The 18,076-nt window shown below is 41.2% G+C and overlaps 1 protein-coding gene across 9 annotated transcripts in view; it reads right to left on the reverse strand.

Moving 5' to 3' along the window:
- cacna1g (calcium channel, voltage-dependent, T type, alpha 1G subunit) overlaps nucleotides 1-18,076 on the reverse strand; it is a 289,223-nt gene that overhangs the window by 59,231 nt on the left and 211,916 nt on the right. For all 9 annotated transcript variants that reach the window (XM_069707505.1, XM_069707504.1, XM_069707506.1 and 6 more), the window contains 3 exons: nucleotides 16,630-16,753; nucleotides 11,031-11,099; nucleotides 6,931-7,115 (listed from right to left, as the gene is read on the reverse strand). In XM_069707505.1, coding sequence (XP_069563606.1) covers nucleotides 6,931-7,115; nucleotides 11,031-11,099; nucleotides 16,630-16,753 — 378 coding nt within the window. The remainder of the gene's footprint in view (nucleotides 1-6,930; nucleotides 7,116-11,030; nucleotides 11,100-16,629; nucleotides 16,754-18,076) is intronic.

The raw sequence follows: 18,076 nt of genomic DNA on the forward strand, positions 1-18,076 counted from the left end.
CCCTGGAGACAGCCATCTGATAATGCTTCAAAGAACAACTGTATGTGACCCCACAGGTTGCAGACCTCCTACTGTGACCTTTTGGTTTGGCCAAGCAGTATCACTCTCATTTACATACACAGCCTTTTGTCTACACCTTAAGATTGGTAGTGATGGTACGACCTATATGTAAGTAATATGATATGATATATATATTTGTGTTGTATTGTTGTAAACATATCCTAGCACAGAAGCACAAAATATATACTGACTGTAAGCATTGTAGAACACATGGCTTATGCAGGAACTTAACACGTTGGGGTCACAGTAGGGTGCAACTCACTATCAGATCAAAAGGGAGATGTGGTTCAAACGGAGGACAGTGGAAAAGTACTGAGACAAACATACTATGCAAATGTTCCCGCCTCACTGTAGGTAACACCTCTTCCTATAGTATAAGTGTATGTGCCGGAAAGGGGGAAGTCAGAATCCAACAAAGAGACCTCAGGTTGATGTTGGGCTCTCCAAGATATCTTGTAAACTATGCTTAATAAAAATCAACTAAAACCGGTAAATGCCTAAAATACTGCTTCTATCAACGGACCCGGGGAAAACGATTGGGGACAATAATTTGAGATACAACAATGGGCAGAGCGCAGGCTATGCATTGCTGCTGCTCACTGACAAAGATAACATGTACTGCTGCATAAATGGAGCAAAAAGGATACGGTATTTTCTTTGAAGCTAGATACTACCGAACCAATTTCATCGGCGCTGGGAAAATATGGAAGTTCGGTACCCAGCACTAACCCAGGGTCGGTCTCTGTGCATGTTCACATAAAAGAGCCGCTGTTTGCTGCATATGACCAAACACGCAAACATGGACAAGTGTACTGGTAGCAAAGCAGCATCTTTTAAAACAACAAGCCAACTTTAATTAAAAAAAATAAAATATGGTCATTTTAGCCTTAGTCTTTTAGGATTGGAGAGCAAATAAGAACTAAGGGTTGAACCTGAAGTTACTTCGTTAACCGCATATCCTGCTTCGTAGTACAGGTTTCTGCTTGTTGCAGTAAGACTCACACAAGCACGTGAGGCGAGCAACGCACGAATACACAGTACACAACATCTACCGAGGTTTAAAACTTGGTTGCCTAAGATACAAGCAGCCATCGATTCTAGCCTGTGAGCACATAAATGACGGTTGATTGACTATTATTGCCGTGTCAGCGTCAGCAGCTGCGACGCTGCCTGTGTGAAGCCCTCGTGCACTGCGCTGCCGGAGGGGAAAACACAGACCAGCTCATATTTAATTCAAACACAAACACAGAGTGGGATTCTGCCACAGTCGAACTGGGAGGACAACAAGCTGACACTGAAACTAATGCTGAAGCTTTACGGGCGACGAAGGCTTTATGTTTGCCTGGTGGAGGGTTTTATATGAGCGTTTTGGAGAATTTGGGAGAAAAACAGTTTTAACTTTGTAGCTTGAAAGTTGTACTCACATATTATAGGGAGCAATTGCAGCACGCACAGCTCCAAATGTTGGACGCTGGCGGATGCTCGGCTGTAGGTAGAATCAAAACAGACTAAATATCGACACTCACAGATCAATATTCTTCAATTTATTGTGGGCAAAAAAACAAAGGTGCTTTAGCTAACTGTAATTTTGACATTAATTATAACTGATTTGTAACGTGCTTCATGAAAAAGGTTGATAAGTTTACTGTCTTTACCAATCAACAGACCACATAATGACGAGTTGCAGATCTACCAGGTCTTTCTGTTGCAACCAGCTATTGAGCAAAAGTTGTGAGAATGTGCAACACCAACCATGCTGCTGACACCAAAACAATGTTATGTGGAACAACTTGGATGATGTTGGTGAGGCAATTATCTTCGCATTGGCCGAAACCAGTCAAAATAGGAAGCCTCAATATCTCTTGAAACAGATGAAGTCTCACGTTAAACGATGGAAAACTCAAATATTAGAGACTTTCGGAGCCAACAGTTACAGCACTGAGCAGCTATTCATGGCACTGCATCTTGGGACAGTTTTACATTTGCCTCATGTTACGGCATGGAAAGGAACAGATGTTTTGTTCAAAGTTAGCTCGTTCAGTACAGCCATGAAGGAATGGTGAAGCTAAATTTAACATCTTCATGAAGTGTTACTTTTCAGACAAGAGCCGGTCACTTTCAGACAATCTGTGTTGACGAAGCTACAGGTGTCACCACTCAACTGGTTCAGTGTAGCTTTGCCTACGTGCCACCAGCATCACAGCAACCTTTTACACTCTGTGTTATCTATATTTGAATATAAATCAGGGCAACTCCAGTTATTTCCTTTTTTGCATCCTTTTTGAGGTATAGTTAGCTGGAAGAGGCAAACTCCAATTCCTACAGATCATGTCAACAAACATGTCCATATATCTTGTCGAACAACCAAACGTCTGACTGTCGGGGTTTTGGAGTAACAACTCAACAAAAGTTGACGTCTCCCAAACAGTAACTCAACAAAGAGTAACTCCCCTCTGTTTTGACCAGACTGAATTATGTTTAACAGGGTTTTAGTACCTGCAGCAATCAAGCCGTTCAGTGTACCCAGAGCAGCACAGTTATAGCTTAATAGGTTACAGCCTTTAATGCTGCGCTCCTCCTTTTTGGATTAAAAGTTAATAACGACCTTAAAAATGATTTTACAGTGTTGCTTTCCTGGAACTCATCTGCAGCCTCAGCGGAGGAGAGAGACAAGCTCAACTCTTTCTTTCCCATCCTCCCCCGTCTCTCCCTCCCCCACTCTCTGCCTGTCTCCGTAAACTCCTCCTAATCCTATTTCCCCCTCTGCCACTTTGCATCTCTCTCAAAGTGAAGACATCACTCCCTCAAGAAATGCTTGCCCTTTGCTCCCAAAAATATTTCCCTCCCCATACTCGAAATTTGTCCAATTCCCTCTTTATAATTGCTTCATATTTTTCTAATCTGACTTTAAACCTTCCCCACTCGACGTTAATTCAGCCTCAGACGTGCTGCCCTCTGGGGATTAAATAAAGCAAGGCGGAGAAAAGCAAGACATGGAGACAGAGGATTCAGCAGCTGCTAGAATCAGGTAACCTTTTCAGTTTGTTAGTGTTGCAACAGTTCTGATTAGGATGCCTCTAGTGTGACAGCAAGTTAATTATTTAGTGTCACAGTGGCAGCAAAACCAAAGTACTGTGCGCGAGTTTACAGAACTTCAGATGTTTAGATTCTTGTTCATCATGCAACACCATCAGAGAGGCATCCGATTGGTTCTGAATTCATTCAGCAGCAGGATAAGGAGCCCAAACATGCAGCCAGAGTCATAAAGAACCAATTTCAGCCACGAGAAGAAGAAGAAGGAGTCCTGCAAAAGATGGCACGTCCCCTACAGATCTCTGATCTCAATATCATGGAGTTAATCTAGGATTTCATGAAGAGACAGAAGACACCGAGAAAGACTAAATCCACAGAAGATCTTTGGCAGGTTCTCCAAGATCCAACCTACCCGCCAAATACCAGGAAAAACGGTGTGCATACACTGTGTGCAGAAAGATCTCATCCAATAAAAAGAAGTGTTAAAAACATTTCCACAGTTCTGTATGTGTTGTAAACTTCTTATTTCTACACATGATGTGGGTGGACCCAACTTTACAACAATGGGACACGACAATAAACTGTCAAACTGGTAACAAGCGATGGGTGTTTCAGGCTAAAATACTACTCAATAACTGCTGAAAACGAGTCGTCCATTATTCAAAGACAACCCACAAGCGTCCATGCATGACAGACCATCACAAACACACAGGAAGAGATTCACTCATGCCATGAACTCTGGTTTAACACATGCTGTCAAACTTGGCTGGAAACTCTCGCCTTTTACAAATCTGATGAGAAGCACGTCTTCGAACCTCATTCATGAAAAAGGTCGTCACTGATCGTTGATGAACATCTGCTCGGTGCTTCACTCTCAAATGAGTCTCATATCTTAAGGTGTGCTCGATTTACCTAGCAGAGTTTGCACTGCAGCTTATTATCTTCTTTTTTTGGGGGGGGGGGATTTCCACACAGAACAGCTGTAGTCGTCTTTGAATGTTTCTCCAGTTTGTACTCGAGCATCTGAGCTCAGTGTAACACACACGTTTCATGAGAGCCTGGTAGGAACGTGTTCTTCTTTTCCTCCTTTCTTTTAAATGGCGGTTAGTAAACAGCTTTTATGCGCGTTACTGCCCCCCTCTGGTGGTCATAATACATTATTACCAGGCGTCGGTAAAAACAAGGGAAATATGACAATGATAGTCACATAAAAAATATTAAAAATCAGGACCTATCCCTAATTGGTACAACGCTTTACACTGCCTGGTATTACACCTGGTGCATTGAAAAAAGATGACAAACTAATGATTTTCAAATAGCTAATAGTTAAATAGCTGAAATATAAAAAGTCAAATGGTATATGCGACTATCATCCTTCCTTATTTGCCCCCTGTAGGAATGCATCACTACTGCCAGGAGGTGGCACTAATGCACCTCGAAGCTGTTTACCAACCGCCATTGAACAACATAAGGAGAAGAAGACGTTGCTTCCAGGAGTTTGCAGGTAAAACTGTGTGATGTGGTATGAACAGCAGAAACATGCAAAGACGCCTCAAAAAGTTCTGAGTAGAACTCCTTCAAAAAATAAATAATAATGAGGTGCAGTCCAAATTTTGCAGGTAAAGCTAGCAGAGCTTCAGCCTACCATAGCAATGCATGATCATTAGAGAGCAAGCACAGAGCAGACGGTCCATCCACTGATCAATAATCAATGGTCAGATGAAAATATGTTTTTTTTTATCAGATCTCTAAAAGGTGTACATGGATGGTGGAATTCAGTCTGCCTGAGTTTACAGCACTTTCTCTTTATGTGTGTGTGTGTGTGTGTATGTGCGGCCGTGATGAATAGTTCCCAGGGAATATCAAATAGTATTTTTGTTTGAAATACCCATCGCTAATAGTAACAAAGTTTTGCTAACAGGGTTGTATTGTGGACCTTGATGCACACAAACAGATTTCCTTTTAGACTACTAGTTTACTTTTCTAGTTTTGAACATCATCAGGTATAATACCACTGAACCTACCAGAGTAGGTACTGGCATCGAGCAACACGATGAAAACAAGACAACAAAGTTCAACCCAACTCACTTCTGAGGGCTGAAACCTGAATGTAAGATGAAAGAAAAAAAAACAAACACCCGGAGTGTGCCGACTTACTGCGAATACACCATGTTCACACACACAAACATGACGCTATGAACTCAAAGAAGAAAATAACACCTTGAAGGCTGGGAGAAGAAAAGCAGTCAGTGCACAAGACTTCACTTTCATGTCAAAGGTGAAAGTTAAAACAGCAGATGGATGGGAGGGAAGATCAGTGGTGTTTAGTGGGTACATTTGGCTGGATGAAGATGAATATTTGATTCTTGCACTCCTTCCTAAAAACCGTGATAAATATTCAAGAGAGGGCAAAGCCTTCTCGAGATGAGACACCGAGTATGCGGCCGGTAGCCAAGTGAAGCATGAAGACACATGCATGCAAAATGGCTCCACATGTACACATGCAAACACACACGCTGAGGCTGAAACTGAAGGACTGCACACATTTAAGAAGCATATTCTTATTTTCTCTCTTTCTCACACGAGCACGCACGCAAAACAAATATATTTGGAGATGTGGGTACAAAAACATTCAGCAAATTGGTGATTTCCGCCTTACTTCCGCTCAAATAAACATAACTGTGCAATTGTGTACACGCCGACAATAACTTGTGTGTCAATCAACGCACGCTAAAATAAATGACTGCACGCACACACACACACACACACACACACACACACACACACACACACACACACACACACACACACACACACACACACACACACACACACACACATTCACACACACATTTCCCAAAAGCTCCAAGGGTGTCAAATATAAGAGGGAGTTCAGTTTTTGTCCACCCCCCATATGAAAACAAAACAAATAAATATATATAAATAGGTAGACTTATACCCATAGATGTAGTTATGCTGGTAACACCTTTTTTTTTCTACAAGCTATGAACTCAAATGCTCGCACTTCTCTTGATCTGCTTCAGCTACTGCATTAGATTCTCTACAAACTCAACACTTCCTGTATCTCTTTCAAATTAAAAGCCCTCGAGCATATCAGTAAACAGTAACTCTTAATTTCATAACGAGGCTCTTATTCTGAAATATTTGCACATCTGGAATATGTCGTGACTGAAATTGAACAATAACACTTTAGATGAGTAATCCAGAACAATCATTCAATGCTGATATTGTTGATCTTATTAAATTAAAACAATTAAATGCAATAGACATGATTGAGTATTGTCTGTAAACTTTGCCCCGGTTACACAACCTTAGAAATGACCACAACTAAACGGTGTGTGTGCGTACATCAGCTGATCTCCGGTGCTTGAACAAACACCCGTGCTCGTACTATGACTGTGTATCAGTGTTTTTGCTCATACTATGACTGTGTATCAGTGTTTTTGCTCATACTATGACTGTGTTTTTGTATACTATGACTGTGTATGTTTTTGCTCATACTATCATACTATGACTGTGTATCAGTGTTTTTGCTCATACTATGACTGTGTATCAGTGTTTTTGCTCATACTATGACTGTGTATCAGTGTTTTTGCTCATACTATGACTGTGTATCAGTGTTTTTGCTCATACTATGACTGTGTATCAGTGTTTTTGCGTTGCTGCCCACCAACTAGCGATATATATCAGATCTTACGGTATGAAAGGTAAGACTTTGTTTTACGATTCTTTCCACCAGCTTTAGGGAGTGGTTGTCTGTCTTCTGCGTGCGTTTGTTTGTCTATAATTTTGTACGTCCCCGGCAGAGACGCTTACCGTAGCGGCCTCAGGGTCCTCAGCAGCCTCAGCACTCTGAGCATGCCCAGGATCTTAGTTCCCGTGTTGGAGATGAGAGACACCAGGATGTCAATGACGGAAATAATCACCAACATCCCATCCAGGATGTTCCAGCTGCTCCTCAGGTAGGACTTGTCCCCGAAACACCAGCCCAAAGCCACGATCTGGACAGGAAGGGGGACATTTTACATGAATATAAAGAATAGTGGAGTTACTGTATGTTAATGACACAGCAGATAACACAGAGTAGACTGCATCAGTTCCAGCTGGATAATATTTAAAATTAGTTATTCACTCTAAATATAAGTGGCAGAAAATGATACACGAATACAGAAATTCCATGTTTTTGTCAGTGCGGCTGCAGATTTGTTTGCTATCAGGCCGTTTTAGCATATTATTAAGAGTCCCTGCCTAATGTCCCATATGCCCGGCTTATTGACTTTGTAGAGTGATCGTTTCCTTGGCAGCGAAGATCAAAAAAGCTGCAAGTTTTCCAACCCTCGTTTCTGATTCCATACGTTCCGCTCATCATTTATTCAGCCCGTAAAGCAATTTACATTCCAGAAAATAACAGATATGGGCTGACTTTGGTTCTGTTGAGCTCAAACTTATTAAATCAGGCCCGGACTATTTTTTTTTAATGCATTTCTAAGCACCTATCGCAGCTGACGAGATAAGAGGCAGATGGATCAAAGATCAGTCAAATTAGTTGATGCAAATCAGTACCTACTGTATACAGTATGCAAAATATGTCTGGGGAGTCATCAAAGAGGTTGTCAATTTATGAACAAAGACAGGTTGTTTACTTTTGTTTATGCTGTTTTATACTACTTTACATTTTTGAAGGAAAGATTGACATTCTTTTTACATTAAAGGTACAGTACCAATCAAAAGTTATGACAGACCTACTCATTTATTTTATTTATTATTATTATTTTCTACAGGAAAAGTATAAAAAAAAAAAAACACAAATGGAAATATGTAGTGAGATAAAAAAGACTGCAACATTCATATTTCATGTTTCATATATTAGATTCCTCAAAGTAGCTACTATTTAGATAACAGCCCGACAGACTACATATCATTTCTTGTGCAGCTTCATGAGGTCGTCACCTGAAATTTTTTTTAGGTGAGCTTTGTCAAAAGTTAACAAAAACTGGTTAACTATGTGAGACGAAATGAGAAGTTCAACATTAATATAAGACATGAAGGTCAGTTTGGTAGGAAGATTTCAAAAACGTTTAAAATGTCTTCAAAAAAGAAAAAAGATTGAATACTATGATCAAACCGGCTCTTTTTGACAGGTATTGTACTTGGATCCAGAAATGATTGATTTTTACTTTTTGTGGAAAACCCATCAAATACAAATATGATTCAAATAACTTTTCCCCCGAAGATCTTAAAACATGTTGGGAGGGGATCATTGAGTTCACAATCTTACTGTCATCAATATGAAAGCAGCGTTTCATATTGGCAACATTGGTGTTGTAGATTTTTTTTTTTCATTCATGTTTTTGGACATGTCTCGAATCTTTAAAGTTTTTATGAAAAGCTAATGCGTAATTTTAACTCAAAGTTAAACAGCATCGTCTAAGAAATTCTGAAATTCACATTGCTCTCATAGAACTGCTAACTCAGACATCTACACTGACGTGTTGTGAGAAACCTAAAAGTTCTGTTTCAGCATTAACACAATGCATTATTTATCAGAAAAGTTTCCAGTAACTCCAGCTGTCAAACTGATGCAGTTAAAAGTTTTGACTTGGAAACATGTTTGTTGCAAACCAGTCATTACTGCTGTGTTTTTGCACGACACTGAAAGATCACTTGGCCATTAAATGCTATAACCAGCGCCCGGGGTGTTTGTTTGTGTGTGTGTTTGTGTGTGTGTTTGTGTGTGTGTGTGTGTGTGTGTGTGTGTGTGTGTGTGTGTGTGTGTGTGTGTGTGTGTGTGTGTGTGTGTGTGTGTGTGTGTGTGTGTGTGTGTGTGTGTGTGTGTGTGTGTGTGTGTGTGTAGACCCTACGTTTGAGAGCCACTGGAACCAAAAATAGAGACAGGCTTTGAATGAGTGACACCCATGAACTTTCCTCCCCTCTGTCTGTTCGCTGCTGCCCACGCCTGCATGGACCTCCACTCAGAGCCACGCCAGTGTGTGTGTGTGTGTGTGTGTGTGTGTGTGTGTGTGTGTGTGTGTGTGTGTGTGTGTGTGTGTGTGTGTGTGTGTGTGTGTGTGTGTTCGCTGTCTGTTAGAGTCTTACAACCCCCCCTACACACACACACACACACACACACACTCCAACTCTCTACCCACCCCCCCACCCCCACACACACACAGATGCCTTGCATGTTGTTGCGTATGAGAGGTCACGATGAGAGCCAACCGGTGTTTTTATGCCGCCAGAGAATCCCGACCTGCTAAATATGTAGTGGAGCAAGAGCTGACGTCAAGTGAGTGAGAAAGAGCAGAAGTCAGGGATGAATGAATAAAAAATATGAGGAGGGAATCAAAAAGTTCAGTGGCTGCTCCTGTTAGAGCAAATGGAGCGCAGCATGGAAACATACGCGGAGAAGCAGGAAGCTATAACCTTCGTCAGAAAGTATTCTGGGTTGCGTTGCTCAATCGATCAACATCAGAACCTGAGTTACGAGTGCCTTTGTGAACACTAATCTGTGCACATTGCAATTTTAACATGGACCTGAAACTTAAGCAAAGAGCGCACATCAAAGTATGGGTGTGAGTGTGGGTGGTGGGCAGCGACAATTGTGTCGTTGCAGGTGAGAAACTTGTGTGTTTTCAGCTCTCTGTGAGCAGCCATGTTGTCATGTTGGAGAACCAAAGTGCCATCACGCAACAGTTAAGGTCTTTTGCACTGAATAGTTTCCCTGAAATGCTTCCAAACATCTCAGTAGAACTGACAGACTGACGCTGGAGGATGAATTCACGGCGCACAACCCCTCAAATGTCAAAGAAAACCCAACTGATGCACCTTTTTTTGGACTCGGACGGTGACGTTCTGCCCCTCTGGAAGTTGAATGTCACCCAAAACACAGAACACAACGCCTCATAGCTTCTTCGTTGTAGGTTTCCTGAAGGATTTCAATGGTCTCTGTTGGCAATTTCTAGAGTTTGACACAAAATTTGATGTGCACTCTGTTAAAGTCCATGGCGAAATCGCAGATGAGCCCTGACGAGTTATCACAAAATTGGGTGTAGCTCAGGTGCTGATGTTGGTGGAGCATTATAACTTGGAATATGTACTCACAAAGGTTATAGCTTCCCTTTGCTCACTGTACGTCACAGTGCTTCACCCTGTTCGTGCGCAACAGGAGCAGTCTCTGAACTTTTCATCGTCCCTCATCGTCGCCTATATAGTATAAGAATATGGTCGTATCCTATCCCATCACATGAAGGTAAAGTGATAAAAATATTTTGAAATGTTACACCAGGTTTAAGGAAGTAAGATTAAATGTAGTCTGTACTCCCACAGCAAGGTTTTACAACGGATTCTATGAAAGAGTGGAGATTCCAACCCAGTATCACGGCAGCGCATGAAATAGACCCGTTGGTCCACTTTGGGCATGAAAGTTTCACGCTTTGTAAGCGTGAAACTCACACGCACATAATTATCATGTGACGCGGGATCATGTGAGCAGGGTCTGGCAACAGAGGTTTTAAGACCAAGTACAAAGGACTTTTTTTTGGCAGTACTAAGAGGAAGAAGGGGTGACTTGTTGGCATTAGTCACAGACTACCATGAGGGACGATGGGGTTTGAATCCAGGTGACAATTCTCAATTTTCTTGAGTTGTTTTTTTGTTTCAAAACCCCAACCATGTTATTTTCCCTTAACCGCAACCACGTGATTATTTACTAATCCCAACCATGTCTTTTTGCTAAAAGTTTCATTTTCTAAATCACATGGCTTTAAGCATTCAGTAGGTTTCATTTGGGGTCACTACAGGACAACGTGTAACTTTCACACCGAGACAGCGCAAAGCGTGGCTATCTCACGTTTTGCTTTAGTGGACCGGCGTGTCTATTTCACACTTTACTGTGATAACAAGTTGGAAAGCCTTACCTTTACAGTCATCTCAGTCACGAAGATCGCTGTGAAGATGTAGTTGGACAATGTCAGGAAAATCCGCTCCTGCCGAAAAAAAAAAGACAACTTGTTGAGACGAGGTTGTGTTAATGACTTAAAATTCAAATTTTTCTTATGAGCGTGTTTTTCTCCTGAGTTTGTTGTTTGCTTCTAAACAGATCTAGTGTGCAGCTGAATAATGTATGAGGGAGCTTTTTTCCTCACACACTATCTAAAAACATCATTTTACAAACACCCCTTTTGGACTCTCTAATGATGGCTGGCAGGCAATTATAAGGTTTACTCTTTATTAGCGCTGCAAGAAATATTTAAACAAGGTGGTGAAAAAAAATGCTCTCTAAATAAACTTAAGAAAAGAAAAAACACTTTACTGATCCCTGTGGGGGGAATTCGGGCGTTACAAAAGACTACAAAATAAGATGCAATAAAATATGACACAAAAAATAATTAATTTTGTTTAAAGATCTGCCTGAATCACCTGAACTGTAATTATTTCACCTTTGCAACACGTTGTGAAACCCTTTATTTTATATTGAAAAAACAAACAAAACTGACAGTTGAAATGAACTTTTCTTGAACAAAACAAGCATATTACATCAGATCTTTTGTTTTTTCATCAGAGATTTTTCAAAACAAGCACCATCATTTTGTTGTGTGAGCGTGCACACAACACAACACCATAAAACTCAAGCTACCGGACCTCCATCCGCACAGTCACATCATTGCACTCCCATGTTTTCCCTGTTGCCCGAGGCAGCTTCGCTCAGTTTTGTGTGTGTGTGTGTGTGTGTGTGTGTGTGTGTGTGTGTGTGTGTGTGTGTGTGTGTGTGTGTGTGTGTGTGTGTGTGTGTGTGTGTGTGTGTGTGCGTGTGTGTGTGCATGCAGAAGAGGATGGGAGCCTGTTTACTGAGCTAAACAAGGTCTGAGGAGAGAAAACAAGCAGGCTAGTAGGAATAAGATCCCTTCACTGACTGCTTATTTACCCTGCTCCCTCTATGTCGGAGGCGACCCTGATCTGCCACTAAATGTCAATGTGTGTGTGTGTGTGTGTGTGTGTGTGTGTGTGTGTGTGTGTGTGTGTGTGTGTGTGTGTGTGTGTGTGTGTGTGTGTGTGTGTGTGTGTGTGTGTGTGTGTGTGATATTGTGTGTGAGTGGGTGTAGGTGACTGCCTTTCCCACGGCCTCCGACTACCATCACACATGCTCTGAGGGAAAACACGCACGCACGCACGCACACACGCACGCACACACACACACACACACACACACACACACACACACACACACACAGAAGTCCTGCAGCGATTTTTGTAAAGTCTCTGGGAATATCAGGCATGACATCACTGGGAATGCTGTCGTTGAGAGGGTTTACAAATTCCAGTCTTAACAGCAGCTGTTCCCGTCTCTGTCTGTGACCGAGAGTTCATACTGTCCTTCCTTATAAACATCCATGTTGTGTAGTAGCCTATGCCTTCATAAGACATACAGTAAATTCACCAGGTCAACAGTTTGCCTCAAATTGCTGTCGATCTAATGCACAAGCTGGCGAAAGAGTGTGTATTTTGGTTTTGTACAATAACATTATGAGCTTGCTATCTTTAGCTCTGGCAGGATAAACAATATACAGTAGCTTTCTGTCTGAACTTTTGCAGTAAATAACTAAAACTTGTTTCTACCCTGCAAAAATAAAACACAGGATTACAGATATAATGTATATGACTATAATTTGTGCACCTGAACTGAAAATAATTTTAAAAACATCTGATTGGTTTAAACAGCCTGTTAACATTAAATTAATGTAAGTTTAATACACAATATGTTGCATGTATGAACTTTAAGTTACTTTGTAAAAACATGTGGCCTGTCAGTCAAATGAGTTATAATAAATCATAAATAGAAAATAAAGTCAGAATAAAAAAAATCATAAAAAGCTGAGAATGTTCTTCTACAAGCTTAGCTTGGAAAAATAACGGAAATGTTTTAACTCTGGCAGGTACAATGTACTCTACAAATGTAAGTATTGTAATTAGCCACAGTCATTTTAGCTACTTGCCTAGCTGGCAAAAACTACGCACAACAGAACTTGATTTCTTCTTATGTATTCACTACCAATCGGCCAGTGTTCGTCCTTCATATGTAAACTTACATTTTAGCCAAATTAAATGGACTCATACATGCGGTTTTCAGTTTTTAAGGCCAAAAACATGCAGGTTGTATTAGTGCATGTTGTAGCTGTCCTGACAAAAAAAATAAAAAATGAAGTACATTTTCTATTTAATCTTACTTTTTATACCTGCATATTTACATTGAGGCTAACTCAGAAAAATTCTCAACGAACAATGTTAAAGAAGCTAAACAAAACTAATTTTGAATTATTAAAGAAGCATAAAGACTGAATGAATGAATAAACAGAGGGAGTCAAAGTAAAAAAAAAAATTCCTAAAGTGTTTTCCTCCAACAAATCATCAGGAGATAATAGCTTTTCAGTAAGTCAGTAGATTTTGTTTCTTTTTATGTGCAGTGGGTGCTTTCCTTCAAAGCTTGTGTATACTTTTAACTGATGTCTGATTGAGAGTGATTGTAACCGACAGTGACAGAGATCCAGGGCTGCTTCCTCATCTCGAGCGGCGGCGGTGTCGTTAGTCCCAGTTCAACGCTTAGCATCGAGTTTGCCTGACCACAACTCAGCGAACCACAAGCCATCAGCATGAAGAGTTTGTTTCCAGCTCAGCCACACTGAACATCATGGCAGAGGCCAGCTATGACTTAAACCGAGAGGCACTTTGCTTAGTTGCACGCCAGTGAAAACAATACCCAGTGCTAAACACTTCCAGTAGGTGATTTACACTGGAAGCTCTGGATGCCTGAGAGGCTCTGTGTAGTTCTTGACTTTTAAGGAACTCAAAATCCTCCGTTGTATAATGATAGCAAGCAGCATTCAATTGCACAATTATAAACCTTTCATGTGTTCCTGAGCAACAGAGTCAACCCACACCTCCTGGAAAGCTTTCATCACGGTCCTCTGTGTATCGACATCTCTTTATCTAACGTCGTCTGGAGCAGATGACGCGCACGCTGAAACCGCAGATTGATCGTATTGTATACTCCTGATGCGGATATGATTCAATTTAGGAACTTTAGACAGTGATGTATTGTCCCCTACCTCAATTAGAAATAATAAATCATGATACGTGCTATAATCATCCTCTATCATTTCCACCGAGTGACGGGACGACAGTATCCAGGCAACCTCCGGCACCAAACCAAAACAACAAGGGACCGCAAGCCAAATGCAAAGTGTTGACTTAACTTCCAGGGCAATAAACTAATTATTCAGCCTGCATTCCTCACTAAAATGTTGTGACTGAGACACTTTATCTCTGTGACAATGACCACATTCCTCTTTTAAGAGTATTACATGTGCCTTGTCAAGTTGGCACCGAGGGTGATGTAAAGCAGGTGCTTCAGACGAGAAGCAGCGGAGTGATAAATGATACATGTTTAGTTGTTCTACATGGGCCAAAAACAGAACCGGCGAGAGGAAATCGATTCACAATCGGCTTCATTAATACAAAACAACCCACACGGACAAACAAATAGCATCATGCAATGACCACCCAGGCAAAATGAGATCAGGAGCAATAAGCGTCACAGCTCCAGAACTGTAATGTTCTCTTGTTTCAGGCTGCTTGCTGCGTCATACATTTCCATCTCATTTCAATAATGCCCCGTGGATGCGGACCGGACACGACGGCCACGGCAGGACGCTGGGAAAATATATGCGCACGTGAAAATACTCCTTTCCGAGGTGAATGTTAGCGTGGCGTCGGGGCTCGGTTCTGTGTACTTAAAAATGTGTGCAGAGCAAAGAGGTGAGAAATCAATGAGTCTGCGGGGCGGCTTCCATTGTTAAACTCCTTCTAGCGTGCCTGCAGTATCAACTTTAGTTTAGTTTTTTTCCTATTTGTATACTTACATGTTGGCCAAATAATATTAACTAAATTGTAGAAAATAACTTCAAACTAAACACTTTTTGCGTAACAGATGTAACTACCACAAACTTGGCTTTGGATACTGATACTAAACAAATCTAGCTCGCTAATTATGATAATCTCTGTCATACGTTAGCCATTTTAGATTATTTTCTTCATGTGTATACTTACAGTTTAGCCAAATTAAATAATTTGGCTAACTTCATAATTAAAACATCAATTTAAATTCATATTTTTTTTGCGATTTGCTACTATGACCCCTATGAGCACTATTTTTCAGTTTTTAAGTCTAAAAACATGCTGGTCGTAACGCAGCTATCCTGAAGGAAAATTATGGAAATATCCACTTAAGGTTACTTTTTACACCTGTATTTTTACATTTAAGTCAACTCAGACAAATTAAATCATGAACTAAATAATAAATACAAAGAATTTCCAATAGAAAATGGTGAAGATGCTGAGATTAGCTCATGCGGGCTGCTAATTTCTATTGTGGCAGGCTAAATAGTTTATAGTTTACTAGTTGTTGTCATATTAAATGAAAAAAAGGAAGCTGAGAAAATATATGTGCGTGTGAAAAAAACTGCTTTCTAATGTGAATATTAAGTGTGGCTGCTGTACTGGATTTTGTGTATGAACATATGTGTGTGTGTAGAGGTGAGAGGGGGAGAAATGAATTCATCTTTATAACTCTGTGTGTGTGTGTGTGTGTGTGTGTGTGTGTGTGTGTGTGTGTGTGTGTGTGTGTGTGTGTGTGTGTGTGTGTGTGTGTGTGTGTGTGTGTGTGTGTGTGTGTGTGTGTGTGTGTGTGTGTGTGTGTGTGTGTGTGTGTGTGTGTGTGTGTGATCTCTCTGCTCTGATGAGAACTTGAGGTCTGCAGGGCGGCTTCCATTTATTAAATCTCTCCTTTGCAGGACATTAGCCACGTACGCCGGCCCCACGGATAATTGAATCAATTTCAACAGCGCGGTCTCCTCAATACAAAGAGAACGGAGTGTTCCAGCGAGACCGGGCCGCAATTAGGTCCAAATCCGTGGAACACCTCGCTCAGTGAGAAAAAAAAAACTGTGATAATTATTGTGTTTATGCGTGGAGGGGCTGAGCTGTGTTCTACGGCTGCAAGTAGGAAAGGACACATATCGATGTATGTGTGTGTGTTGCTGCAAGGCATCCGGCCAGTCCTCCTCTACTCGAAGGCATTTAGCCTCGGAGGTGACGGTGTCTATGATGCAGTGCAGCAGATACAGGGGTATGGCGCACTTTACCCAAAGCTACTGGCTCACAGTCAAACAGGAGTGGTTCCCTGCTTCCAAAATGTTCCACTTCATTTCTCTGCAGAGAGAAAACTCCAGGAGTGATTTGTGAAAATGTGTGTTTGAAGAGCACATCACAGTTGGACTTGTTGACAGGTGCTTTTTTTCCCCCTTTTTTCCTCCATTTCTGTTTAGATTTTTGTGGTTTTGAGCTTCTTTCTGATTGATTTTACAGAAACATCTCAGACATTTTTCACTGAAGGCTGTGAAGTGGTAGATTTTCACAGGCTCTTGTGTGCTTGTATTCTCAAATCCTCGTTGTGACACTCACAGCACTGGAGGGTTTGATGCAAGGCCTCTCCATGGCGATGGTGATGCAGTTGAGGAAGATGATGAGGAGCACAATGTGGTCGAACATCTTGTGGGTGATGAACCTATTGCACAGGATCCGAAACCTGACAAAGAATTAGAGAACAGAGACAATGTCAGTGACAGAAGTCCAGTGTAGCAACAAGTTTGCGATTGCCCGATGCACAATACACCTAATCATGTTTCACTGTTTCATTTAACCTGTTCTGTTTACTGAGACTTTTCTGCCTCCCTCCTTCCTCCGTCGAGCCTTGAAAGGAAGCACAGTGCTGGGGAAGTAGATGAATTGGCTGGAGTTAAAACAGGATGAGCTAGGTAACTGGGCAATAACAACAACAAACAACGGAGACTCTAATGACAGCTTTGAGCGAGACGCAGAAGCGTCGGCAGCAGACGATGGGTGTAATATAAATAATGGGAGTATTGATCAGTAGTGGAGGAAGGATCCGCCTCCTCAAGTGTGATCAAGACACTTGAAACCTCAAGTTGTTTTCCAATAAAAATGGACAGTGATGTCAAGCAGGAGACATCTTTTGTCCAGCAGGTGGACTATTTACTCGTTCATAGATTCTGGATGATTTCAATGAGGGAGCAGGAGCAGATGTAATTTCGTTATTCATAAAGTCATTATTTAAAGCACAGTATATTTTATGTCCTAAAACATGTCTGGGGGGGATCTTTATGTAAAAGTCGCAATGATGCGGTTTGAAAATACTCTAAAGCCACATTTCCACTGCAGGAACTTTCCCCAGGGACGAGGAACCTTTTGGCGAACTCGGTTTCTCTAACTGCATTTTTACCGCAGGGACCAGAGACTGAATTTGGTTCCAAGGAGATTCATTTAACACCCAAAATGATCCTGTCTGGATGGTTAGTACTCTCCAAAGTACAGCAACTTTGGGTGTGTGGGGCTTGCAGCACTTAACATTTTGATTGGTTGAGTATTCACACATTTATATTTCAACCGCCAATTTTACAAATGTCCTGCCGTAAACCAATTTTTTTTTTATGTGTTCAATATGCTTGAACCCGTCAACATGAAAATGGACTACAGTGGGCCAAACATGAAGTCAGATTTTGTATAATGTACTGTGCTTCTATCCAGCCTACTGGGCCACACTCCAGTCCAATAGGTGGTGCTAATGCAATTAAAAGCTGGTTTGGCAACCACCATGAAAAATTATAAGAAGAACATTTATCACTGGACTAATTAAAGTAATATTTGCCAGTTTTCAACAATACAGCCTACTATGACAAGTCAACAAGTAGGCAATGCACTGGTGTAGTAACAATGGCTCCGTTGGACTTCGGGGAGGTCCTGCCTTTGTGCATGTTGGTTCATTATCATGACTTACTGTGTGTATTACCGACGGTGACAAGTCGAAATTAAATGTGAGTGTTGTGTCATA

This window comes from Brachyistius frenatus, unplaced genomic scaffold (genome assembly GCF_029030835.1).
Source record: "Brachyistius frenatus isolate BFR_SWC_R1_liver_20210118 unplaced genomic scaffold, ASM2903083v1 Contig_69, whole genome shotgun sequence".
Lineage (NCBI taxonomy): Eukaryota > Metazoa > Chordata > Actinopteri > Embiotocidae > Brachyistius > Brachyistius frenatus.